The 23,478-nt window shown below is 45.2% G+C and overlaps 1 protein-coding gene across 3 annotated transcripts; it reads left to right on the top strand.

Moving 5' to 3' along the window:
* The first annotated feature begins 228 nt into the window (after positions 1–228).
* On the top strand, positions 229–23,154 carry Exo1 (exonuclease 1). 3 transcript variants are annotated; one of them, XM_021661422.1, is made up of 15 exons: positions 229–310; positions 605–827; positions 1,747–1,920; positions 4,460–4,579; positions 5,148–5,271; positions 6,658–6,795; positions 7,971–8,183; positions 8,924–9,111; positions 9,998–10,091; positions 11,421–11,646; positions 14,564–14,807; positions 16,045–16,615; positions 19,781–19,882; positions 20,843–21,036; positions 22,837–23,154. In XM_021661422.1, exons 3-15 carry the CDS (start codon positions 1,760–1,762, stop codon positions 22,970–22,972), a joined length of 2,511 nt encoding a protein of 836 aa, XP_021517097.1. In that variant the 5' UTR covers positions 229–310; positions 605–827; positions 1,747–1,759; the 3' UTR covers positions 22,973–23,154. The 3 variants fall into 3 exon arrangements, with proteins under 3 accessions (XP_021517097.1, XP_021517098.1, XP_060220721.1); XM_021661423.1 differs by having other exon boundaries at positions 14,567–14,807; XM_060364738.1 differs by lacking the exon at positions 19,781–19,882.
* Positions 23,155–23,478: the final 324 nt, after the last annotated feature.

Genomic DNA, 23,478 nt, shown 5'->3' on the forward strand with positions numbered 1-23,478 from the left:
CTTGGTCAAGCCGGAACTACAACTCCCAGCAGCACCGGCGGGAACGCAACTTCCGGGGAGCCCGCCCTCCTTGGACAAGAGGCATCTATTAGTTCCATCTTCACCGGGTTCGAGCTGGTATTGGCCATTGGCGGCGGACTCAGAACCCGGATGAGAGGAAGGCCGTCACACAGAGAGCCGGAGGTGGAGGCTGTGGCCAAGGACGTGACGTACGTCATGTCCGCTGGGCGGGGCCTCGCGATCCCGCGCAAATTGAAAGGTCCTCGGCTGCGCCTGCAGCTGCGGCCGCTGCTGCTGTTCTGCACCCCGGGTGAGTGAACCCCGAAGCTGGCGGGGGGCGGCGGGCTGCAGCGGGGCGGTCTCAGGAGGGACGGGCTGTGTGGACGAGAGTGCGGTGCCCGCGGCTCCGATCCACGCGTCCGCTCTCGGCGCGGGACCCGGATCTCCTGGAAGAGAACGTGAGCGTGGAGCGCGCGGTGGCCGCTGCGGGCAACGTCCTTGGCCGCCGGGTCTCGCATTTTCCGCAGAGGCAGCCGGACGAGTGTCCGCACGTCCACTCGTATCCAGCGATGAGTTTCCTTTGTGTGTTTCCTCTCCTATGCAGGTCTGAAGAACCACCCGGAATGGGCTTTCAGCTCCTGCCCTTTCGTTCCCGGGAGACAGGACTACGGTGAAGCCGATGCTGCCGTTACCTCCGGTGCCGCGGGCGATCTCCTGGGGTTGATGTGCCCTTATGGCGCTCAGTCACTCCTGTGCTAAAGAGGACATAGAAATACTTACTCGAGATTTACTTGGCCTAGAAGAAACTTACCGAAGTTTCACGAAATGTAATTATGCCCGGTTTTCATCATCATGCGTGAAAGCACGTTTTAGAGAGATTGCCTCTAATGGTAGCAGACTTACTGTTTTACACGTGTCATGGGTGGAGACCCACCTGCATCTTAATTGCCCGATGGTTAAAATTCAGAAGGCATGTCCCCTCTAGGGGATGCCTTAGACTGTAGCCTGATTTGTAGTCTTTGGGGGGCGGTTTCTTTGTGTAGGCTTAGCTGTCCTGGAACTAGCTCTGAAGACCCTGCTGGCCTTGAACACACAGAGATCTGTCTACCTCTGCCTCCCTAGAATGCTGGGATTAAAAGCCTACACCACCACCGCCCAGTTTGATTTTTTACGAATATGAATGGTAATCTGGGCATTTTGGCAAACATCTTTATTCCCAGCCCTTGGGGAGGCAGAGGCAGGTGAATATTTGTGAGTTCTAGGCCAGCCTGGGCTACACAAAGAAACCCTAACTTGAAAAAAAAAGTACAGATCTGTTTACATAATTCTTACTGCTTTTCAGTTGAAATATCTGTCTTTCTCCAAACTTTCGAGGTTCTACACTGCAGCTTTAGACATGGCCCTTTAATGTAGGGGTGAATATGACACCATAGCATGCACAGTTTTGTAGGCTGTGGTAGGGAAAGGATAGACTCAAAGTTTAATGCCTTTTGTATGCCTACGACTGTTAAGAGATGAAAGATAGTGTTGGGATTCTAAGTATGGAAAGAATAACCAAGAAACTATGCAGTGGTGTTTCGGGTTAGTGTTGGTGATGGATGAAGTACTGAGCTCGGTACTTGGCAGGGGGAAGGCTGGTTGCTAGTCAAATACTAGTCACGCTGAGTTTAATTTTCTAAATCATTTTGGTAAATAAGCTTTGCTTTAGTATTACTGTTTTCCCCTTTTTCCTTTCGTATGCTGTAGTTAACCTGGCACTATGGGGATTCAAGGATTACTTCAGTTCATCAAAGAAGCTTCTGAACCCATCAATGTGAAAAAGTACAAAGGCCAGGCGGTAGCTGTGGATACCTACTGTTGGCTTCACAAAGGCGCTATTGCTTGTGCTGAGAAGCTAGCCAAAGGGGAACCTACAGATAAGTAAGTTTGGCGTGTACTAGTTTAAGAAGTAGTTTGTTTTGCATATTTCAGACTGGCCTAGAACTTATAGCCAAGGATGACCTTGGACCTCTGTTCCTACTGCCGCCAGCTACCAAGTGTTGGGCACACAGGCATGTACCACAGAAGCCCAGTTTCATGTGATGCTAGGGACCTGTGCTATCCCTAGCATGTCAGTGCTCTTTTTATCTTTGTTTTTTCCAGTCGTGTTTCAGTAAACACTAGCATTTATTAAGGGCATGCATTTAGAGTATTTCCAGACTTCCTTCTGCAGTACAGACCCGACCTGACGTTTGTTCTCTGGAAGAAGTCAGAGTGACAGGGTATGGACAGGCGAAGAGCCAATATTGTCTCCTTTACTCTTTACTCAAGAGAAGCTTTTGGTTTTTTCTCCTAAGATAAACTTCCTAACAATGCTTTCAGAATTCATTGTGTTTTCCCACAGCACTGCTAGCCTCTGGTAGCAAACTGAGGCAAAGGGACAATATGTTCTGGCCCAAAATGGTTGGTCCTGTTGGCATCCAGTCTGAACCCTAACATTGTTTTAAGAAGGTTCATGTATATTCTCATATAAAATGATGCTGTTTATAAAATGATGCTGTTTATAAAATGATGCTGTTTTTTGTCTCCTCCCGCCCCCATCTTTTGCACATATTTATATATAATTTGCCTTTTTAATATCTGAAAATAAAGGAGTATGTATCATTTTAGCTTTTCAAAAAGAAAAGCCCACACCTTTTTTTTTTGTTACCACTTTCTGTGTTTGATTTTGTTTCTGCGTTTTGAGACCGTTTTGTGTAACTTCGGTGGGCCTCTGCCTTGCTTTGTTGCATAGGATTGCTCCCATCTCTGCTCCCCAAGCGCTTGCAGCGCTGCACCCCTACAGCAGACGTCTTTTCTATTGCTGTAATAAAACACCATGACCGAGGCAACTTACTTTAGAGGGTTAGGATCCTTGATCGTCATGGCAGGCTTAGTAGCTAAGAGCTGTCTTCAAACACAAGCATGAGGTTAGAGAGAGCTAACAGAATGGCGTGGAGTGGGCTTTTAGATCCTCAAAGCCTGCTGCGAACAAGGCCACACCTCCTAATCCTTCCCACATAATTCTACGAGCTGGGGACCAAGCATTTACATATATGATCCATGGGGGCCATTCTCATTGAGACCGCAACTGGCTTTCTTTGAGTAATTCCTTAACCAAGAAAACGTAGTTTTGGGGGCTGGAGGGATGGCTCAGCAGTTAAGAGCACTCACTGGCCACTCTTCCGGAGGTTCTGAGTTCAATTCCCAGCAATGACATGGTAGCTTACAACCATCTGTAATGGAATCTGATTCTCTCTTCTGGTGTGCATGAAAACAGAGTACTCATATACTCATATACATAAAATAAATAAATAAATAAAATTTTTTGAGGAAGTTTAGTTTCTAGCTTAACATCTGCTATGGATTTAAACTTTCCCTTGACAACTTAAAAGTTATATTTGTATAATTACTCGCTTTAGTTTTTCTTCCTGCCTGGGATAGCAGTATTAGCCAGAAATTGTCACCACTTTCGGCATCTGGGATAAGCTAATGATGAACAGTTGTCATTATAAAGAGTGACATCAACACATCAGCACGTGCTAATGTGGAAGTAAACCAAAAGGGTGGTACTTGAATTTTCTTTATGTTTTTGACAAACTTTCTTTAAGACTTTGCAATTCCTTGTGTGCTGTCCTCTGTTCGTAATGTGTAATGAGGTTGTGGCCACTCTTCGCTGTGCAGTGGCCCTCTTCACTGTCCACAGCAGGGACTAGAGCAAGTGGTCTCGGGTGTTACACTTGCTTTGAAAGGTCAGCATAAGTGCCTTTAGATCCTGGATGTGGGCACAGGAATGGCACCGTCTGCTGGAGTTCTCCCTCGGGAGCTCAGGGTCCAGCATCCCTTCGCCTTATTCTGGCCGCAGGTTGGGAGAACTTACATATTATGGTGGAACATTGTGAAAATCATACCCTGAGCACCTTGGGGTTCAACATTAACCAGGATATCACTGGTCCCAATGGACAAGATTGGCACTGTCGGATGAAATTTCATGTAGCGTTCATCGCAGATAATGCTGTCAGATCTCATGGGTTTCATAAGGTATTGTGGGAGAAGTCAGGGATTTGTTGTACTCTTAAAACTTTTCGATAGATTTGAGATGTTTCAAACCAATTTTTTTTTTATGGAAGAATTAAAGATATATGGAACAACAATAAAATGAGAATCAAAGGGCGTCAAAGCCTTTTAATCTACGGCAGTAAAAGGCCCAAGAGTCAAATGACTTTCTGACTACCATGTGTTCCCTAGTACTCACAGCAGGATTTGAACCCATCTAACTCTCTGCTTCCTTTGGAAAGTTTAGTCTCAAAAACTGAAATCCTTCTTCACAGTTGTTTCATCTGGTCCTAAGTAAAGCAAAATACTCCCACTTCTACTACTACTAATAAAATGTAAGAGATTCAAAGCCCGTCAATGTGTGTTTTCTTTCTCCCTCCCATAGGTATGTAGGATTCTGTATGAAGTTTGTTAATATGCTGCTGTCTTACGGGGTCAAGCCCATTCTCGTGTTTGATGGATGTACTTTGCCCTCTAAAAAGGAAGTGGAGCGATCTCGAAGAGAGTAAGTTGACTCCATACTTACCATCTGGCTGAACTGTGCTAGGGCGAGATGCCATAGGCCCCGTGATACCAAATGCCTAAAATCTTGATGCTGTGTGTAGCGTAGTACATGAACAGATTCCCTTAAATGTTCTGTTTGTGTTACAGTGTTCTCGCACTTAAAAGTAATTGTCTTTTGGCATGAAGCATTGCTGTGGCATAGTCTTTTTGTCAGTTGTGTTGCACCATTGGGTGCATTAATCACCTGCTCAGCTGGTGCTGAGCTTGGAATCCCCGTACTTGAGAAGTAGAGGCAGAAGAATCAGGGGTTCTAGGTCATCTTCTACTTAGTGAATGTGAGGCTAGCTTGAGCTGTATGAGACCTAGTCTCCAATGAATGAATGAATGAATGAATATATGACCTCATTTGCTCTTATCTGGGCTGATATGCCAGAAGAGCCAAAGTGCACTTTCAAATGAATTAAACTTTTTCATTCTAGCAAAATTACTACACTTGCAGCCTTATTATCGTTTCTTGAGTCTGCCTATAGCTGTTTCTTTATATTTAGTCGTGTTTTTCTTCCTTTCAGGAGACGACAGAGCAACCTTCTTAAAGGGAAGCAGCTTCTTCGCGAGGGGAAAGTGTCAGAAGCCCGGGAATGCTTCACCCGCTCTGTCAACATTACACACGCCATGGCCCACAAAGTAATAAAAGTGAGTTAGTAAGAAAGAACAAAGCCACAAGAACAAATGGCTGAGCTCACCTGAGCTTGCCGTAAGTTGTTCTCAAGTAAAGGGCAGGTGTCAGAAAGAGGACAGGAGTCTGGGGTGATCGGTGACACTTCCCCTGAGTCCTTGCGTGCATGCCCTGAGTTGGGGTATTGTGTGCAGAGAGGCAAGGGACAGCTTCCCATAGGCTGTGTCTGCCACCACTGTAGCCTAATCTGTGTCTAACCATCAACTCACCCTCGTTACGTGAATGAAGAGTTGTGTTTTAAGTTACTCACTGATTGAGGGCCTCTGCAGGACCCCTGTAATCTGCCTGGCTGAGAAGCTTCTTAGAGCGTCTCACCTGGAACTTAGTCCCAGACCCCACTTTCTTCATTCTAGGTTTTTTCGGAAACTGCTTCTTGAAGTTAGGATAAAGGTAGGGTCAGCTCTGTGCCGTGCTGTCCTGCTGCCTGGTTCTGAGCTTACAAAAAAAAAAAGTACCCCAAGGCTTATCCCCTTGTTCTTAATCATGTGGACATGTCTTTTGACTGTTGGTGGCTTGAGTTGGAAAACAAGGGTGGATAGAGGAAAGAGAGTGAGCTACACAGAAAACACATGCTCTCTGTTGCCCTGAATAGAGTTCACGTATAGCAGAGGAGAAACCTTGGCTGGACACAAGTAGTGGTGCCACAGGGACGCTTGGTAGGCAAGAGAGAAAGAGAAAGGCAGCAGGATGTATGCCCTGACGTAGCTGCAGCAGTGAGGGTCTAGGATTTATCGGTATGGTGTTGGACAGGCTTGTCTCCTGACAGGAAGGCCTGCAGTTTTCACAGGGAAAAGTGAGTGGACAGGTCCAAACAACTCTCTTTGTTTCCTTTCAAATTGAGGTTTTTTTTTTTTTAGATCTGTGGGGGTGGGCGTGTGAGATAGCGTGCACAGATAGCATGGGGAGGTCAAAGGACAATGTTGACTGTCAGTCCTCCCTCATCTCATTTGAGGCAAGGTCTCTTACTTATTTATCAGTGTTTATCCATGGTAGCTGCCCTGCTGGCCTCCAAGGACTTTCCTTTCTCACCTTCCATTTTGCTTTGGCAGTGCTGGAATTTCATGTAGGCATGGAATTACACGTACTCCACTTTTTCCTGGGTTCTAGGATCGGAACTAAGGTCTTCAGAATTTTGTGCCAAGCGAGTGTCACCCAAGGCTGTGAGTTGACTAAAACAAGAGAGTACTTCTGAGATCAGCGCAAAATATATCACAACTAAAATAGAAAGTTTCTACTTGGGAGGACATGGTTTTTGGGAAGCACTATTAGCCTGTGAGTGGAGGCTGGTAATGCTGTTCAGTGCTGTTCTGTGCTGGGCTGCTGGTCACTGTGGTCTCTCACAGGCTGCTCGGGCCCTGGGAGTGGACTGCCTCGTGGCTCCGTATGAAGCTGATGCTCAGTTGGCCTACCTTAACAAAGCTGGTGTCGTGCAAGCTGTCATTACAGAGGACTCTGACCTCCTTGCGTTCGGCTGTAAGAAGGTATTGAACCACAGTCATTGGGCACGCTGCTGTGCGGGGGAGAGTCACAGGTGCTGAGCCAAAGACCTCCTCGCCTGGAGTGCCTGTGTTTTAATATGTGTGGTTTATGGCTCTTATAGTGTTCATTTCTGGTTTTGTTAGTTGATACTTCAGGGTCTGTGCTCTCCTTCAGGGTTAGCTTGCTGTTTTGGGTGCTGCGGATCAAACCCAGAGCTTTATGCATGCTAGGCAGATGTTTGCCACTAAGCCACATCCCGGCCTGTGGAGTCTTTATGTGTAGCCTGTGTTTGGTTGACCTATATGTGGTCCTGGTTTAACCTCTGACTAGCAGACAAGCACCTCTGGGTGAGCTACAGCCTCTGTACTCTGACTGGGCCTCGCTAAGCTGCCCAGCCTGGGCTTGGACTCATGCTATAGCCTGGCAGGCCTTGAATTTGAGCTCCTCTCCTTCCTCCCCAGCCTGTGCTACCAGGCCCCACTAGTTTTTCTTTTTAGTATTAATAGCACCTGGATTACATTTTTTTATTTTGAAAATAATGTGTAAACAAATTTAAGGGGCTGGAGGGATGGCTCAGAGGTTAAGGGCACTGGCTGCTCTTCCAGAGGTCCTGAGTTCAATTCCCAGCAACCACATGGTGGCTCACAACCATCTATAATGAGATCTGGTGCCCTCCTTTGGCCTGCAGACATAAGTGCAGGCAGAATACTATATAAATAAATAAATATTAAAAGAATAAAAAAAAACCAATAAAGAAGTAAAGTGGAAAACAACCAAATTAAGTTTAAAAAAAAAAACAAATTTAAACTTTATAATGATTTATTATGGGGGAAGTAAGATATAAAACCATAGGTGGTTCTTAACATATACATATCTTCATAGATTGCTTGCAGGATGCTCATCAGAATGTGAATACTGGGTGACCAATAAGTGGGGTGTGGATAATTTCAGGTTTTTAAATTTTTTCATAGATCCATATTGCCTGTAATGAGCCTATATTGCCTCAATACCAATAATAAAAGGTTGGCCACGTTAGAATGTAAAGGAAGGTCAGAGGAAATACTTGTATTGCAGTGTTGCAGTGCAGAGCAAGGACAATTCGTGGAATTCTTGTGGTGATGTGGAGGATGGTGATAAAGTGGCCTTTCTTGGTACTGACCATTTCTCGTCTGTGAAGGTGATTTTAAAAATGGATCAGTTTGGAAATGGATTGGAAGTGGACCAGGCACGGTTGGGAATGTGCAAGCAGCTTGGGGATGTGTTCACGGAGGAGAAGTTCCGGTACATGTGTATCCTGTCGGGCTGTGACTACCTCGCCTCTCTGCGTGGGATCGGCTTAGCGAAGGCCTGCAAGGTCCTGAGACTGGCCAATAACCCAGATATCGTGAAGGTAGGAGAGACCTTCGCTTTATGAAGCAGCAATTAAATTACAGGACTACAAAATGGGTTTGAAGTATTATGTCTCCAGCCTGTAGCGTCACTAAAAGGGGGAAAGGTGACTGAACATGAGACGGTGACTCCTGGATCCTAGCGCTTGTGCATGGGTCTCGGGATTTCTAGTCTAATGATCTTTATACTCTGAAAAGTTTTGTGTGGGAAGAATTTTTTGTTTATGTAGATTAGAGCTATCAATACACTGAATCAGAAATTTAAACAAATTTGAATATTCATGTAAGCTAAACAAAAAGCTCTTAATATGTTAACAGAAATCACAAAGCCAGCACTCTTACCCTCTCCTGTACCGTCTTAATCCCTCCTCCTTAAAAGTTTTTTGAGACAAGGTTTTGTGAATACCAGGCTGCCCTTGAATTTGCTATGTAGTTACGGATAGCCTTGAACTCTAGTTCTCAGACTTATTGTTTGTTTGTTGCTGGGTTGAAAGGACTTTCTAGAAGTACTTGACATAGCTGGCTATTTGGCACTTTGCATGAACAGTGCTCAACCAAAGCTGGCTATGAGAGCAGAGTTTGGAATGATGCGGCATGCTGTGGTTTCTGTTAGAAGTTTTCTTGCTGGAGAGAAAAGCAGTTGATTTCACCTTTCACTTTCCAGGGTCAGGTGTGGGATCAGTAAACTCCCTCCACTCCCTATCTTCAGCTTTACGTGAAATATTTTTATATCCATTATTAGGTTATCAAGAAAATCGGGCATTACCTTAAGATGAATATAACGGTACCTGAGGATTACATCACAGGATTTATTCGAGCCAACAATACTTTCCTCTACCAGTTAGTGTTCGACCCCATCCAAAGGAAGCTGATCCCACTGAATGCCTACGGAGATGACGTCAATCCAGAAACCCTGACTTATGCTGGGCAGTATCCTTTCTGGGCCATGTGGTTGAATTTTCCACCTACTCTGTAAACGTTATTGGTAGTAGTACACTTTTTTTGTTTGTTTTTCTTTTTTCAGATCTCTGTATTGTGTATACAGTGTTTTGCCTGTATGTGTACCTGCAAGCCAGAAGAGGGCACCAGCTCTCATAGATGGTTATGAGCCACCATGTGGTTACTGAGAATTCAACTCTGGAACCTCTGGAAGAGCAGACAGCGCTCTTAACCTCTGAGCCATCTCTCCAGCCCCATAGTACAGTATTTTTAGTGAGACAAAAACTTGGAAATTGATTTTATTTTCTGTGGTGCAGATTGTCATATTTTTCTCATCTTCAAAAAAAGCATGCTAGTGAAAGTTAGGTGTTTGAGCTTAAACCTGAGGCTTATCTGTATATTGAGTGGTTGCTCCAGTGAGGTCGACAGAATCGGCCACAGACCGTGTGCTCTGTCTGAGCCAGCAGCCAGCACGTCAGAAGTGTCAATCTGAGGGCTGCCAGGCAAGCCTGACTCCTCAGGAGGGTTTCTAGCACATCAGGGCAGGGCGCCCCTTCCGTGGCCACTGGCCACTGGTCACCTATGCTCAGGCAGCTGTAGAATTCTGAGTCACTTAGGTAGTGGCCAGAACTTTCCCCGTATCTCTCTGGAAGGGAGGAATTGACTTGTGCTCCCCTTCAAGAAGGCGGGCAGCTCCTGCAGGGACACGGGCCAGCAACCTTGCCTTGTCTCACTGATGCTGATGTGAGCAGTAAGTGGGTGTGAAGGTCATAAATCTCGGCAATTCTCTGTGTCAGTAGAGCATTCTCATATCTTAGTGCAGTGTCATTCTGTTGCTTGTTAATAAGGACATTTTTCCTTAACCTTACCAACCTAGGTATGTTGATGATTCCATAGCTCTTCAAATAGCACTTGGAAATAGAGATATAAATACTTTCGAGCAGATTGATGACTACAGTCCAGACACTATGGTAACATTTAACAACTCTTATAGAAAAGCACATTTTAGTTTTGTCTCAAGAACTTTGAGGCAAGTCTTTCTTTGCTCAGCAGCTGTGAAGTATTTCTGTCCTCAGTACTATATAGAATATACATGGAAAACAACTTGACCCAGTGTGGCAGATGTCTGTAATCCCAAGACTTGGGACCCTGAGACAGGAGAATTGCCACAAGTTCAAGGTTAGCCTGAACTATATAGCGAGATCTTGTCTTTTTGTTTTGTTTTAAGACAGTTTCACTGTGAAGGACTAATTTTCCATGTCTAAACTTTTTGATCTTAGCTGCCTTTGTCTACTGGAGTATCATTGCCAATGTTTTAGCTGGCCAGAGTCCTCTGTAATGGTTAATGGTAAACCCACTAGTGAAACTGTTACCTCACGGATGTTAACTGGCTTAAACTGTCTCTCGGAAGTTTTCTCCAAGACTCAGTGTATGCCAAAGCAGCTTTCTCTCTCAGTGTGGTAGCAAGTGAGGCTGATACAAGCTACTCCTTTTTTAGCCTCGGTTGTTTTGGTTTGGACTCAACAAATTTCTATCCAGGCTTCGGACCTCATGGTTCTAATCCCAGCACATGGGAGGCGGAGGCAGGAAGATCAGTCCATGTAGCCTAGACTACAGCAGACCCTGTCTCAAACAAATAATTAAAAGTAAACGGATTTCTGTGTTAGCTGGGTGACTGCTTTGAGCAGGACCTTTGAGGTCGGTGCTGTCTGAAGGCTGTGGAACGATCACGTGCTGCGGGACTGTTGCTGGGGTGGTGCTCAGGTTTTAAGACACTCTTTCACGACCTCGGTTTGTTGCCATGTAGGAAGATTTGGGTTTTCTCTCTTAGAAATGAGCCAGTGGGTAGCTTGACTCCTACTAGGAGACACTCCTTAGGAACATAAGACACGTTTAACAGAGAAGGGTGAGATGCAGAAAACAGCAAAAAGGATGATTAGAGCCCAGACTTCATCAGAACCCTCACACCCTCTCTTTCTTCCTTCCTTTCTTGCTCTCCCTCCAGGCCTCACACATGCTAGGCAAGACTCCACCACTGAGTCCATTTTAATTTGAAATAAAATGATCAGTGCTCACAAAGTCCCCTGGATTGGGCCCTACTCACGATGCAGCCTAGGCAGCCTTTCGATTTTCAGTCCTCCTACCTCGGCCTCCGGAGTAGCTGGGCTTGCAGGACTGTATCCACAGGCCAGGCTCCAAAGCTCTTCTCTTGAGCAGTGACTGAACATTACTGTAAGCAGACACGGAGGAAAATGGTCATTTCTCCTGTTCAAGTAACCTTTTTCTTTGTTCTTTTCTAGCCAGCCCACTCACGAAGCCGTAGCTGGAATGACGACGCGTGTCAGAAATCAACTGTTACCGATAGCATTTGGCACAGGAATTACTGTCCCAGACTTGAGGTGAACGGTGTTTCCCACGTTCCTCAGTCGAAGGAAAATCCAAGAACCGTGGGCCTTAAACAAGTGATTAGTACTAAAGGGTTAAATCTTCCCAGGAAGTGTTCCACGGTGAAGAGACCAAGAAATGGTATGTGTTTCGTTTTTTCCAAATGCTAATAATTGTTGGTCAGATTTAAGAAACCTTTTCCAAGCCCAGCTCACTGCACTCTCCTTGATTTACCCTGTTATTTTTGTACTCGTAGCTCTGATGTGTAGAGACGGTATGGATGGTAGACAGCAAGACTCCAGGCCCTTCGATTTGTGAATGGCGGTGCGGCTCTCTGTCCTGTTGGCCTTGGGGTTTCTTTCTATCCCGGTCTCTGCCTTGTACCTGTTGGGCATCCCTTACTTGGCAGCGCTTCCTGCCTGGGCGCTGGCTCTGCGCGCTCCCGTCCAGCCTGACCTTGGCGGCAGATGCGCTCCCAGGGACTGAAGTTAAGCACATGCAGTGTAAATCCCCGGTGTTGGTCCTGGGTTTTAAACGCCCTCCGTGGCTGTTTGCGGTTCTTCCTGGTTTTGTGTGATTCCTAGGATCCACTTGTCACCTGCTTTTAAAAAGAGGCTGTGGGGCTCAGCGGTGGTGGCACATGCCTTTAATCTCAGCAACTGGGAGGCGGGCAAATCTGTGAGTTCAAGGCCAGCTGGGTTGCAGAGCAAGTTCCAAGACAGCCAGGCCTGCACAGAGAAACACTATCTTGGAAAAGAAAAGAAAAAAAGCTCTGGGATTTCCTCTTAATAGTAACTGTTCATTGGAGGCTTCAGAGATCTGTGTTCTTTGTACAGATGTTTAGAATCAGCTGTCAAATTTACGCTTACGTCTTCAGATTTTTTTTTTCTTTTTTTATCCTTTTGAAAATGGCATTTCGGTTTCTAGTTAATGCCAGTGTACAAAAATACAGCCCGTTTATTTGTATTTATTATTATTATTACATGAGTGGATGATGTATTTTTGTGCGCAGTTTTGCCACTGTGCACCGTTGTGCTCAGAGGACAGCTCTGTCTCTTTCCAGCTTTATATGGGTGCTGGGGCTTGAACTCGGGCTTGCACAGCAAACAGCTAGCCGCTGAGCCATTTCACCAGGCCGGTACAGTTGAATCTTAGGTGTTAGTCCTGTAGATTGGAACACCCAAATACTGGACTAAGTTCAGTCCCTGTTGCCCTTCGGATACTCTGACGGCGCAGTTGTGACCCAAGGAAGTTTCTCTTTGGGCGGCAAGTGCCCCTTCTATTGGGGTGTGCTTTGGGTGTAATGGAGCTCCTTAGTTGTGCTGTGACCATGACAGTGGACATGTGCCTGGGTGTGGCGTGCTGCTGCTGATGACAGTCGAGTGGGCCCTTCTGAGGCTGCTGCTTCTAGTGCTGCAGAGACGGACTGAGCACGCCTGCCAGCCTGCTTGTTATTTCTGTCACCGGCAGAGCTTAGGTTGAATCTCCCCAGTTGCTGCTAAAGTGCTGTGACATTGCAAACTTGTGGTCGGTTGGTGAAACTGTGGCCCCTGTGCCTTGCACTGTTGGTTGTATTATCTTTGTCTATAATAATTGAGTGAATTAGAGGAAGTACAGGAACCTAGAGCCCCAGACCCTGTCACTGAGGGTGTACAACCCGCAGATCCTTGTGTTCCGAGGTGACCAGTGCTGTGCACTGGGATACCGTGAGACCCCCCGGGTCCCAGCTCCCTGTGCTAACAACCTGTCCTAACAAGGTGAGGTTTGTCTGTGCTCGTTGCTAGGGCTCCTACAATACGTATTTTCCTTTTTTTCCCTAAGGGCTCCTAGTGCCCTTAGTAACCAGACTTTGCTTTTGCTAGGAATGAAGGTGTAGTTTACTGAGCTGCAGGTTTTTTTTTTTTTTTATGTGTTGTTCTTTAAAAATGAATATTGTCTCTAGAATTTGGCACCCCAACCTATCGTATCACCATTTTATTTATTATTTATTTTATTTTATTTTTACATTTTTCACACCACACACATATGGAGGTCAGAGGGCAACTTACAGAAGTTGGCTCTCTCCTTCCATGGTGTGTGCACCAGGGCTCAAACCCAGGTGCCCGGGTTTGGTAGCAGGTGTTGCTGGCCCTCCTGCCGACCTCTTACTACAGGAAGTGTCTGCTCAGTGGAGGGGAGGCTGAGCAGACGGAGCACCACTGGAGGACCTAAAGTGCTGCTGCACTGTCCGTGTCCTTGCTTTTCTCAGGCTGCCGCCTCTTATAGTCTGCATCTGACCCAGCAACCCTCCTTGGCCTTGTGGCTTGGTAATAAAGAACCAAGCTAGCACACAGTCACACTTAGCTCAGAAACCGCAACGGAGGGTAGATGATTGCTGGTTTTATTGGAGTGTTAGTCAGCCAGGTGTGGTGGCTCGCGCCTGTAATCCCAGCACTCTGGGAGGCAGAGGCAGGTGATCACTCTGGTCTACAAAGTGAGTCCAGGACAACGAAGGCTACACAGAGAAACCCTGTCTCAAAAGGAAAAATTTTAATCATTAGTCATAGCTTTATATATAAGCTGCCCTCCAATTTTTTTTTTACACTTAAAATACAGTCATTCAGAATCTGTCATGCCTGAGATCTTTTCGTTCGGTTTTGTTTTTTTGAGACAGGGTTTCTTTGAGTAGTCTTGGATGGCTTGGACTCTTGTAGATCAGGCTGTCCTTGAACTCACAGAGATCTGCCTGCCTCTGCCTCCCTGAGTCCTTTTGATTAGGGTAATCTCATATAAAAATCATACAGATAAATGGCATTAAATGTTAACAAATTTGGAAGATGGTAAAACGCAGCTAAGGTAATTATTTTCAGTTATTCTTAATGTTTTCTTTTATGAGGCATAGCTTTCAAAAGACAAAGTAGGTCTAAATATATGGCTGTGTGTAGAGCCCTTGCCCAGCATGTGCAGAAAAAAAAAGCATGCTTTGCCTTTAGGACAGCAGGACTCTGGCCGTAAAATCCAGGGCAAAGAGCCAATTAGGAGGCCTGGTTGTTTACGCATGCTTCCGCTTTTTGTTCAGAAGCGCTGTCGGAAGATGACCTGTTGAGTCAGTATTCCTCATTTGCAAAGAAGACCAAGAAAACCAGCTGTGGGGACGGCACACCGTCAGACTCTCCTGAAACGTCTGCCCCTGCCTCGGAACGCGGGACTGCTCACAAGACAGACGCACACATCCCATCCAGGACACGGAATAAGTTCGCAACGCTGTTACAGAGGAAGAATGGAGAAAGCGGTGCTGTTGTAGTTCCAGGGACCAGAAGCAGGTAGAGCGGTTTCTGAGCGCCGTTTAAGTTAGGTGCATGATTACTTGCGAAAGCCTGCTGCACGCCGATTTCCTTAGTTGCCTTCTATTTGTTACCTTTACTGTTGTTGTGACCAAAATGCCTGACAAAAGTATCATGGGGAAGGAAAGGTTTGTTTTACGTCACATTTCAAGAGTACATCACGTCTGTGGTGTCGGGAGCAGAAGGCAGCTGGTCACATTGCACCATCAGTTAGGAAGAGGAAGGCAGTGACCGCTGTTGCCCAACGCTCTGTCTCCCTGGTATTCAGTTCAGAACTCTAGGCATGAAACGCTGCCTCCCACATGCAGGGTGAGTCTTCATTAGCCTCAGCCGGAAGATTCTCATGGTGTGCCCGGCAGCTCCCTTCCTAGGTGATTCTAGCCCATGTCAGTCACCAGACCATTGTGTGGTGCAGTTCCCTTCCACTCCAGTTAGTTCTGTCATCTATCCTTGCAGAATCAAAGTACAAAAGGACTGTGGCTCCTGCAGACACACTATGGTTGGAATTCAGCTCTGCTACAGTTAGTTCTCTTTTCCTTTTCTATTGTGTTGGTATAATATTCTTTTGAAATGTATACACCTTACCCTTGTTCATTCAAATGCCGATTTCTCTCCCCCACTCTCTGGTTTCAATCTGGACATTGCATTGTGACACTAAGCATCACTTGTCTCAACTTTGTGTAAACATGTCAAAATAAAGCAACAAGCCACAAGGTTGAGCAATAGAAAGACAGGAAGAGAGGGAGGAGCCAGAGGACAGGATGGTGGAAGGCAGAGTAGAAGAAGAGAAGGGCAGACGGGGGAACAGAGGCAGAAGCAGAAATCTTGGAGAGACATGGAGAGATGGACTGGATCTAATATATCACTAAAAGCAAGTATAATCGGAAATCTAAATGTTAGGAAACTGAGTTTTTAATCCCAGAATTTGGGAGGCATGAGCAGGCAGATCTCTGAGTTTGAGGCCAGCCTGGTCTATATGATGAGTTTTCCAGGACAGCCAGTACTATGTTGAAAGACCTTCTCTTGAAAAACAAAACAAAGCAACTCAAAAAAAAGCAAACAAGCAAACAAACAACAAAAAACATAGACTTTGTCTCAATTAAAACTCCTTGTTCCTTGTGCTCTTGATGTATGAGAATAAATAAGTGAATCTCAATAGATTTGTGAGTAGATGCTGAAATACTTAAGATGATCCATTCTTTCTGTTCCTTGTTAGGTTTTTTTGCAGCTCTCCAGATTTTGATGACTTCGTACCCAAAAAAGCAAGCAGTCAGCATCTAAATGAAACAGCTGTCACAGGCAAAGCCATCACCAGTCTCGGGGTATCGGACTGTCCAGACAGGGAAGGCCAGAAGCCAGTTGACACAGGTGGGACACGCAGTCCAAGCGCTGAGATTCCAGGCCAGGCCACTGTGTCTTCTGACGGAGAGGCTCAGACTTCTGAGACCAACAAATTCACGGCAGGGGGCGTGTGCCCGCCCACTCCGGGGACACTCAGAAGTTGTTTCAGTTGGTCTAGAACTCTTGGGGAATTTTCGAGAACTGCAGGTCCTTCGACAAGCACTGCATTGCAGCAGTTCCTGAGGAACAGCGAGTCCCCCACCCGTCTTCCTGAGATCTGTGCCAAGACTGACAGGTGTCATTCAGAGAGTGAGAGGTCAGGTGATAAGTCCCAGCCCTTGCATGAGGCGGGCAGGGCCTCACAGTCTCAGGAAAGCGTGGACTCACCATGCAGTTTAACGTCATCGACCCTTTCCCAGCCCTCCAGTAAGGATTCGGATTCAGAGGTGAGTCTGTTTCTGCAGTCTTGGTTTTCAGACTCAAACACGGGGAAATGGGGTGTTGATCAGACTGTGAGGAAGTTTTTACCAACATTTATATTCAAAATCCTTCAGTGTTTGGGACTGAAGAGATGGCTCAGTGTTCAGGAGCACTGGCTGCTCTTCCGGAGGACCTGGGTGCTATTAACTGTCTACAATTCTACTTCTAGGAGATCTAATACCCAAACACAAACATACATACAGGCAAAACACTGGTGCACATGAAATTTTTAAAAAGTCATTTTAAAAATTCTCAGGTGTAGAAAGTTCATGTCATTCACTTGAAGGGCCTGTTCATGCTTTCTATGCCTGGACATGTAGACTAGCACTTCCTGTGTGCCTGCATGCTCCACTGACTGGACTGGTGTCCCACAGTTGTCCTCTAAGCAGTGATAGCCTTTGAAACGTATTGTTACTCTAAGTTTGCTTTTAATATAAAATTTTAACTGATTGCATTTCATGGCTATAAAGTAATAGCTATGTTAAATGTTTTGTGTTTGTTGCATCGTAGTACTTCAGAAACAGTTTCCCGTTTTGTTTGTTTGTTTGTTTTGAGACAGGGTTTCTCTATATAACCCTGGCTGTCCTAGAGCTCACTTTGTAGACCAGGCTGGCCTCAAACTCAGAGATGCAACCTGCCTCTGCTGCCCAAGTACTGGGAGGCTGAGGCATTGCCACCAGGACTGGTTTCCTTATTCTGAAAATTTCTAGTGAACTTCCTTTGTAATAAAACAAAATAAACATTTTGTTTGAAATTTTAAAGCATTTAATCCTTTTACCTATAAAAAACATTTTTTATTCTTAACTTTGATTTTTGTTTGCTTGTTTGTTTTGTTTTTGGGGGTGGTTTTGTGGTTTTGTTTGTTTTTCTAGACAGGGTTTCTCTGTGTAACCGTGTTGTAGAGCCGGCTGGCCTTGAACTCAGGGATCTGCCTGCTTCTGCCTCCTTCATTTCTGTCTTTGATTTTACTGACATCAAAACCTTAACTGAATATCGCTCATAAGTAAGTAAGTGGCATATTCTGAAAGAGTGTAATGGCTTTAATCTGTCAGCTCAGAGTTGCTAATCCTGTCTTATCTTCACCAAGCGTAATTACCAAGTTGTAAGAACAGTTAAATTCACAGTAATATTTGGCAGAACTTTGGTGCCTGACAATACTGAGTATTGAGTGGTGTGTAATGGACCCATATAGCTTCAGAAAATACTCACTCTGCCAGCCCAGCCATCAAGCTACCTGAAAATCATTGAAACGTCTTTGGAGTCAATCAGCCTGGCAGTGGTGGTGCTCACTTAAGCTCGTCACCCAGGTGGCCGAGGCAGGTGGATCTCTGAGTTCTAGGCCTGCCTGGTCTACAAATCAAATTCTGGGACAGCCAGGGCTATACAGAGAAATCTTGTCTTAAAAAAGCCAAATCGAGCGGGTGGGGGAGCACATTAAAATGTGGGAATAAATTGTTTCTACTTGGAGAAAACGGAAATCAGTTTACGTATTTGGATTCTAAGCCTGTCCTGTTGACACTCTTCAGTGTTTTAGGAGCTTGCCAGGGCTGCCATGGGCTGCCAGCAAGACTTCTGCCTTTTATTTCCCTTTATCTTGTTTCTTTTTTAAAAAATTAGATTATTTATCTTCCGAGCATGCATGTGTGTATGAGTCTGGCGTGGGCCCTGGTGCACAAGAAGGGATCAGGGGACAGCCCGTGGGAGATCTGCCCCTCTCCCAGGTCCTGGGGGTTGGACTTGGGTTGCCAGGCCCTGCCTTCAGCTGCCTCATGTGGAATACTGTCCCGTGACTTGGAAGTCTTTGTTTCATTCAACATGCACCTTCACTACTTGCGTGGCGCCTCTTAGGACCATCTGAGTGACCAGGACAGTTGCCCGATTTTCCATAGAAGCAGGGCTGTTTGGAGGGCATTGCGAGCCTGCTGAGTCCTGTGGGGATGGGGAGCTTATTTTCCTTCCCCCAGACATGCCTTTCTGTAAGGCACAAGGCTGTCTTGTCCTGTGTTGAATGTGTGATACAGTATGGAATCCCAAGAGAAATTCAGGAAACCTCTTAGAGAAATGCCAAGTGCCACCTCCCGTTACTGACCTGCCTGTTTGCTGTACGGAGTAAACACTGAGAGAAGTCTCACTGTGTGGAGAGTCTTGTGAACAGAAGTTAGGCGGAAGGAGTCCCCAGGGTCACAGCACCTCAGACTGGGGCCCATCTTGAAGGAAGATGCAGTTTTTCCTTTTCAGTGTTGACCATTTTACAACACAGCTAGTTGATAGAGATAGTGGAACTGCTGGTTCAGCTTTCTGTAGTCAGTGACTTAGAGCTGTTGCCAGGGAGCGTGGATCCTGTTACAGCCTCTGCAGTGGCGTGTCTGCTTTATTTCAGTCTTTGAGAATCTCATACACACAAGGAAATATGGTCAGGTAGACCCTTCCTGACCCTCTATTGCTCCTCATTTTCCACCCAGCACCTGCTGCTCCTAACTGCATGTCTTCTTTTTTGGTAACCCAATAAATACAATTAGTGCTTCCCACGTGTGCGTAGGTGTGGGGCCACGCACTGGAGCATGGAAGGCCCTAGGAGTCACAGCCTGAAAGGATGACTCTCCCTCCCATGGAAGCTGTCACCTGCCAATATCTTCTCAGGAGAAGGAGGGGTCGGGCCTGGAGATCATTTCACACATCTGTGTGGGAATTTCAGCTGCCTTGGTTTATTTAGACAGCTATGTGAGTTCATGTGTGCAGTTGCCACACCAGGTCCAGACAGCATTCCCCGGCATTCCCTGTCCTCCAGCTTTCTGCCTCCTCTTCCGAGGTGTTTCTTGACCCTTGGCAGGGCTGAGAAAAACACCCCATTCAGGGCTAAGCATCAGCATTTTGACATGCTCCTGAAGGGACAGAGAAAAAGCTTTCAGGATCATAGTGTATTTTTATAGGATAAATGTCTTGGTACTCTTTTCGGTGAAATTGAGAAGTGTCTTTTCCATTTTAATTCATTGTCTGCTATTCTTTCCCGTGTTTTTATGTCTCTTTGTGAAATTATGTTATTTACCTGAGTTCTCATTTTACATGTTGAGTATTGGTTGAGTTGTCATAAAAACTCAAGTAGATTTTTGTTTTTCATCTGGGTAATCTAGGAATCGGATTGTAACAATAAGTCGCTTGATAATCAAGAAAATGAGAGCACCAAGCAACAGTTGCCTTCCTTTTCAAAGAAAGATGTACTTGTAAGGAACAAGGTAAAACATTTAAAATCATTATTTTCTTAATTTCAGAAGCAGTGTTATTGCCAAACAAATGAGAAATACACACAAAAATTGAAAATTAAAATACCGGTGTTCTTATTTTTTTGGGTTTTTTTTTTGTTTGTTTTGTTTTGTTGAGATAAGGTTTCTCTGTAACAGCTCTGGCTGTTCCGAAACTTGCTCTGTAGACCTGGCTGGCCTTGAACTCACCTACCTTTGTCTCCAGAGTGCTAGGATTAAGGGCGTGTGCCAGCACCACCTGGCTTGTGTTGTGATTTTTTATATTCAAACTTCTTCAGACAGCATGTATGTATAACAGAGAATTACTCTGTGAGAACAAAGCCCATGAGTGATTGACTAGTCCTAGGGTGAGAATGCTTTGCTGTGTATTGCCAAAAGCTACGCACTGCACACCCAGGCAGAGCTGTGGGGTTCTGTCTGTTTAACTCCTGACACTTTTATGTAGACTCTGCCACCTTAATCAGTTTTAAAGACTTGTTCACACACTTCCCTCTCTGTCCTGAGAAACAGTGTTACTGTGTACGGGACAAAAATCAGCTCTTAAAGGCTCAATGTGCTGGCATATACCTTTAATCCCAGAACAAGGGGAGAAGAGGAGCTCTGAATTCCAGGAGAGCCAGGACAGTGTGGGGAGACCCTGTCACAAACAAACAAATCAGCCATTAAGTAGAAACAAAAATATCAAGGGATTTAAATCGCCTATGCTACGTTTGCACAGACAAACTTACTCAAAATATAATTCAGTTTCAGCTTGAAATGCAAGAGTCTCTAAGATGTAAGTGGGACCAAGGGAAAAAAAGCAATAACTGATTGTTTCTAGGAGTTAAAGGCAGTTCTTTTAGAGCCCAGAGTTAAAACTGGCGTTTGGGGAAGCCCACACTCCCATCTCTAACAAGCAACATAATACTAACAAAAACTTAAATTTATCTTCAGGTTCCTGGTCTTTGTAGGTCTAGCTCTACAGACTCTCTTTCTACAACCAAGATCAAGGCCCTGGTGCCTGCCAGGGTCAGTGGCCTGAGCAAGAAGCCGGGAAGCATCCTGAGGAGAAAACACAGTGACACCGAGAACAAGCCAGGGCTGCAGATAAAGATCAGCGAGCTCTGGAAAAGCTTCGGGTTTAAGAAGTAAGTTCCCTGGTTCCTTTTCTGAAGCAGGACGGAGCTCTGTTTCCTGTAGCCCCATCCCCCTTTCTGCTTTCATAGGTGCAGCTTCTGTTTCTCACTTTCAGCTCCCAGTCCAGCTCAGAGCTGCTTTTCCAGATAGGAAGTTCTTTTTCTTCTCATTGCTCAGGACTGGAATGAGAAGAGATTAGGCAGAGCTGAGAGGGGGTCTGCACTGTACTTCCTTTCGTTTCTAGGTGGTTAACTGACAAATGTAACCACATGCACCCAGTGTTTGGGCTCAAATAATGTTTTAGGAACATGACTGGTTCTAGAAGGCAAGAGTTTGGGACCTGCTAAAGCTTCCTAAAGCAGCAGCTGTCTAGTCCTGTTTATTTGCAGTGTTCCCACTTGGGCTAGCTCTTAGGACAGACATTTGGTTTACTGAGAAATCCAAGATTAACTGTAAACTCGCATTTCTCTGGCTGAAGTTGAAACCTAACACAAGGGAAGTGTGCCTATAGGAAGGGTCCGTTTGTTACAGTGTTTCTTACAAACATTGAAAATCTGAAGAAGGGCTGGAGAGGTGGCTTCCTTAAAAGCACTTGCTGCTCTTTCAAAAAACCTGAGTTCAGTTCCTAGCTCCCTGTACTCAGGCTGAGCAACTCACCACCGCCTGTTACTAACTCCATCTTTCAGGAAGTACTACGTCCTTTATAGCCTCTGGACCACTGAGTGTGAATCCCCAGCATCCACTTATAAAATCCAGGTATAGCTGCCTGACCTGTGACCCCCACACTAGGAGATGGAGACAGGCAGATCCTGACAGCATAGCTGAAACACCTGAGCTTCTGGTTCAGCAAGAGGTCAGGCTGGCCTCAGACTTCAAGAAATCCACCTGCCTTTGCTCTTCCACGCCCAGCATAGCTTTCCTTATTTCTTTTGAGTCAGAATCTCACAGTGTAGCTCTGGCTGCCCTGGAACTCTGTGTAGACTAGCTTCACCTCACAGAAACCCTTCTGCCTCTGCCTCCAATGGGATCAAGTACACTCCTGTGGCTGTTAGCTTGTTTACAATGCCCGAGGTGTAGGTGGTGGGGAAAGGTGGGTACTGCTGGGTGCCGGGTGCCTGTTGTTGGCCCTCACACTGAGTTTGGTGGCAGCTTCTACCGAAATCTGCTTTGGCATTTATTGGTACAAATGTCAGCACAGTGGGAAAGGTAAATATTATGAAAATAATTTGATCTCACAAAGCTCCTAAGAGGGACTTAAATCTCCAGGGTGCATAGAACTTACAAAACTGGTGTTAGAAGAAATCAAAGTTACAATAGTATTCTTTAAAAGATCTGTTGGAAAAAAATGACTTAGTGATGTTTAATTTTTGCTTAGAAGAGACAAAATGTTACTGTGCTATTTTCATAATAGGATTTTTTTAATGGGTGTAGAGCAAGAGTCCAGCAGAGGAACTTTGGTTAAAAAAAAAAATACAGCTCAACTATTAGCCTTAATCTACTTATGTTTCATAGTCTAGGAGACTATTAAAATGCACACCTTTAATCCAGCACTTGGGAGGCATTGGCAGGAGAATCTGAGTTCAAGACCCAGCTGGTCTGCATAGCTAGTTCCATTTCAGCCAGGACTACACAGTGAGACCCTGTCTATATATATTCTATATATATTCCATGTATATACATATAGGGAATGTGCATATAGGAATTGGCATAGACTACACTGTACAGGGTTTCTGTGCCCCTCTTTTTTCCACTTAGGTTATTGCTTCTCTTATAGTACCTGAAGTCACATTTGTTTTACTGTTTTTTTGCAGAGATTCTGAAAAGCTTGCTTCTTGTAAGAAGCCCCTGTCTCCAGTCAAGGACAACATCCAACTCACTCCAGAGACAGAAGATGAGATCTTCAACAAGCCCGAGTGTGCACGTGCTCAGAGAGCAATATTCCACTAAGAGCAGGCCGCTGCCACAGGAAACTCTTATCAGTTGGAGAGATTTGTTACTATCGGTGCCGTTTTTAAAATGGAATACATTTTGTATATTAACTTTGACTTTCTTTTGCTCAGCTTTTTATATTTTCATAGAAAGCTAAATATAAGAATAAAACTGTCTTTGACACTTCTGGGAAGTTTAAATGCTAACTTGTTATATTTGATGGCTATAACAATCTAAAGGATTTTCGAACATCTTGTATATTATAAGTAGAAAGCTACAGATATTCGTAGTCACTTAGACCCAAGAATAGATGATTCGCCAGCTTTCTGTTGTTCTGGCTGCCTTTCCTGTCTGTCCTTTAAGGGTAAACTGGAAAGAATGGTGCTGGCATGGGCCTCTCTGTGGGGCTGCCCTTGTTAACATGCTTAGTTCTGCCACCTGCTTTTCTCGGTGTATCTCTGAAGTGTGGCCCAAAAGTTCTTTAGCCAATTTTACTTAACCCTGTGCAAGACGCTGTAGCCGCA

Source organism: Meriones unguiculatus, chromosome 11 (assembly GCF_030254825.1).
Source record: "Meriones unguiculatus strain TT.TT164.6M chromosome 11, Bangor_MerUng_6.1, whole genome shotgun sequence".
In the NCBI taxonomy this organism is placed as follows: Eukaryota; Metazoa; Chordata; class Mammalia; order Rodentia; family Muridae; genus Meriones; species Meriones unguiculatus.

What these genes read in the sequence shown, in the direction of transcription:
- Exo1 (XM_021661422.1), top strand. Translation starts at nt 1,760, where the DNA reads ATGGGGATTCAAGGATTACTTCAGTTCATCAAAGAAGCTTCTGAACCC. An exon ending in ATAACCCAGATATCGTGAAG is followed by an intron (nt 8,184 to 8,923) that starts GTAGGAGAGACC and finishes ATCCATTATTAG; the next exon opens with GTTATCAAGAAAATCGGGCA. An exon ending in ACCCTGACTTATGCTGGGCA is followed by an intron (nt 9,112 to 9,997) that starts GTATCCTTTCTG and finishes TTACCAACCTAG; the next exon opens with GTATGTTGATGATTCCATAG.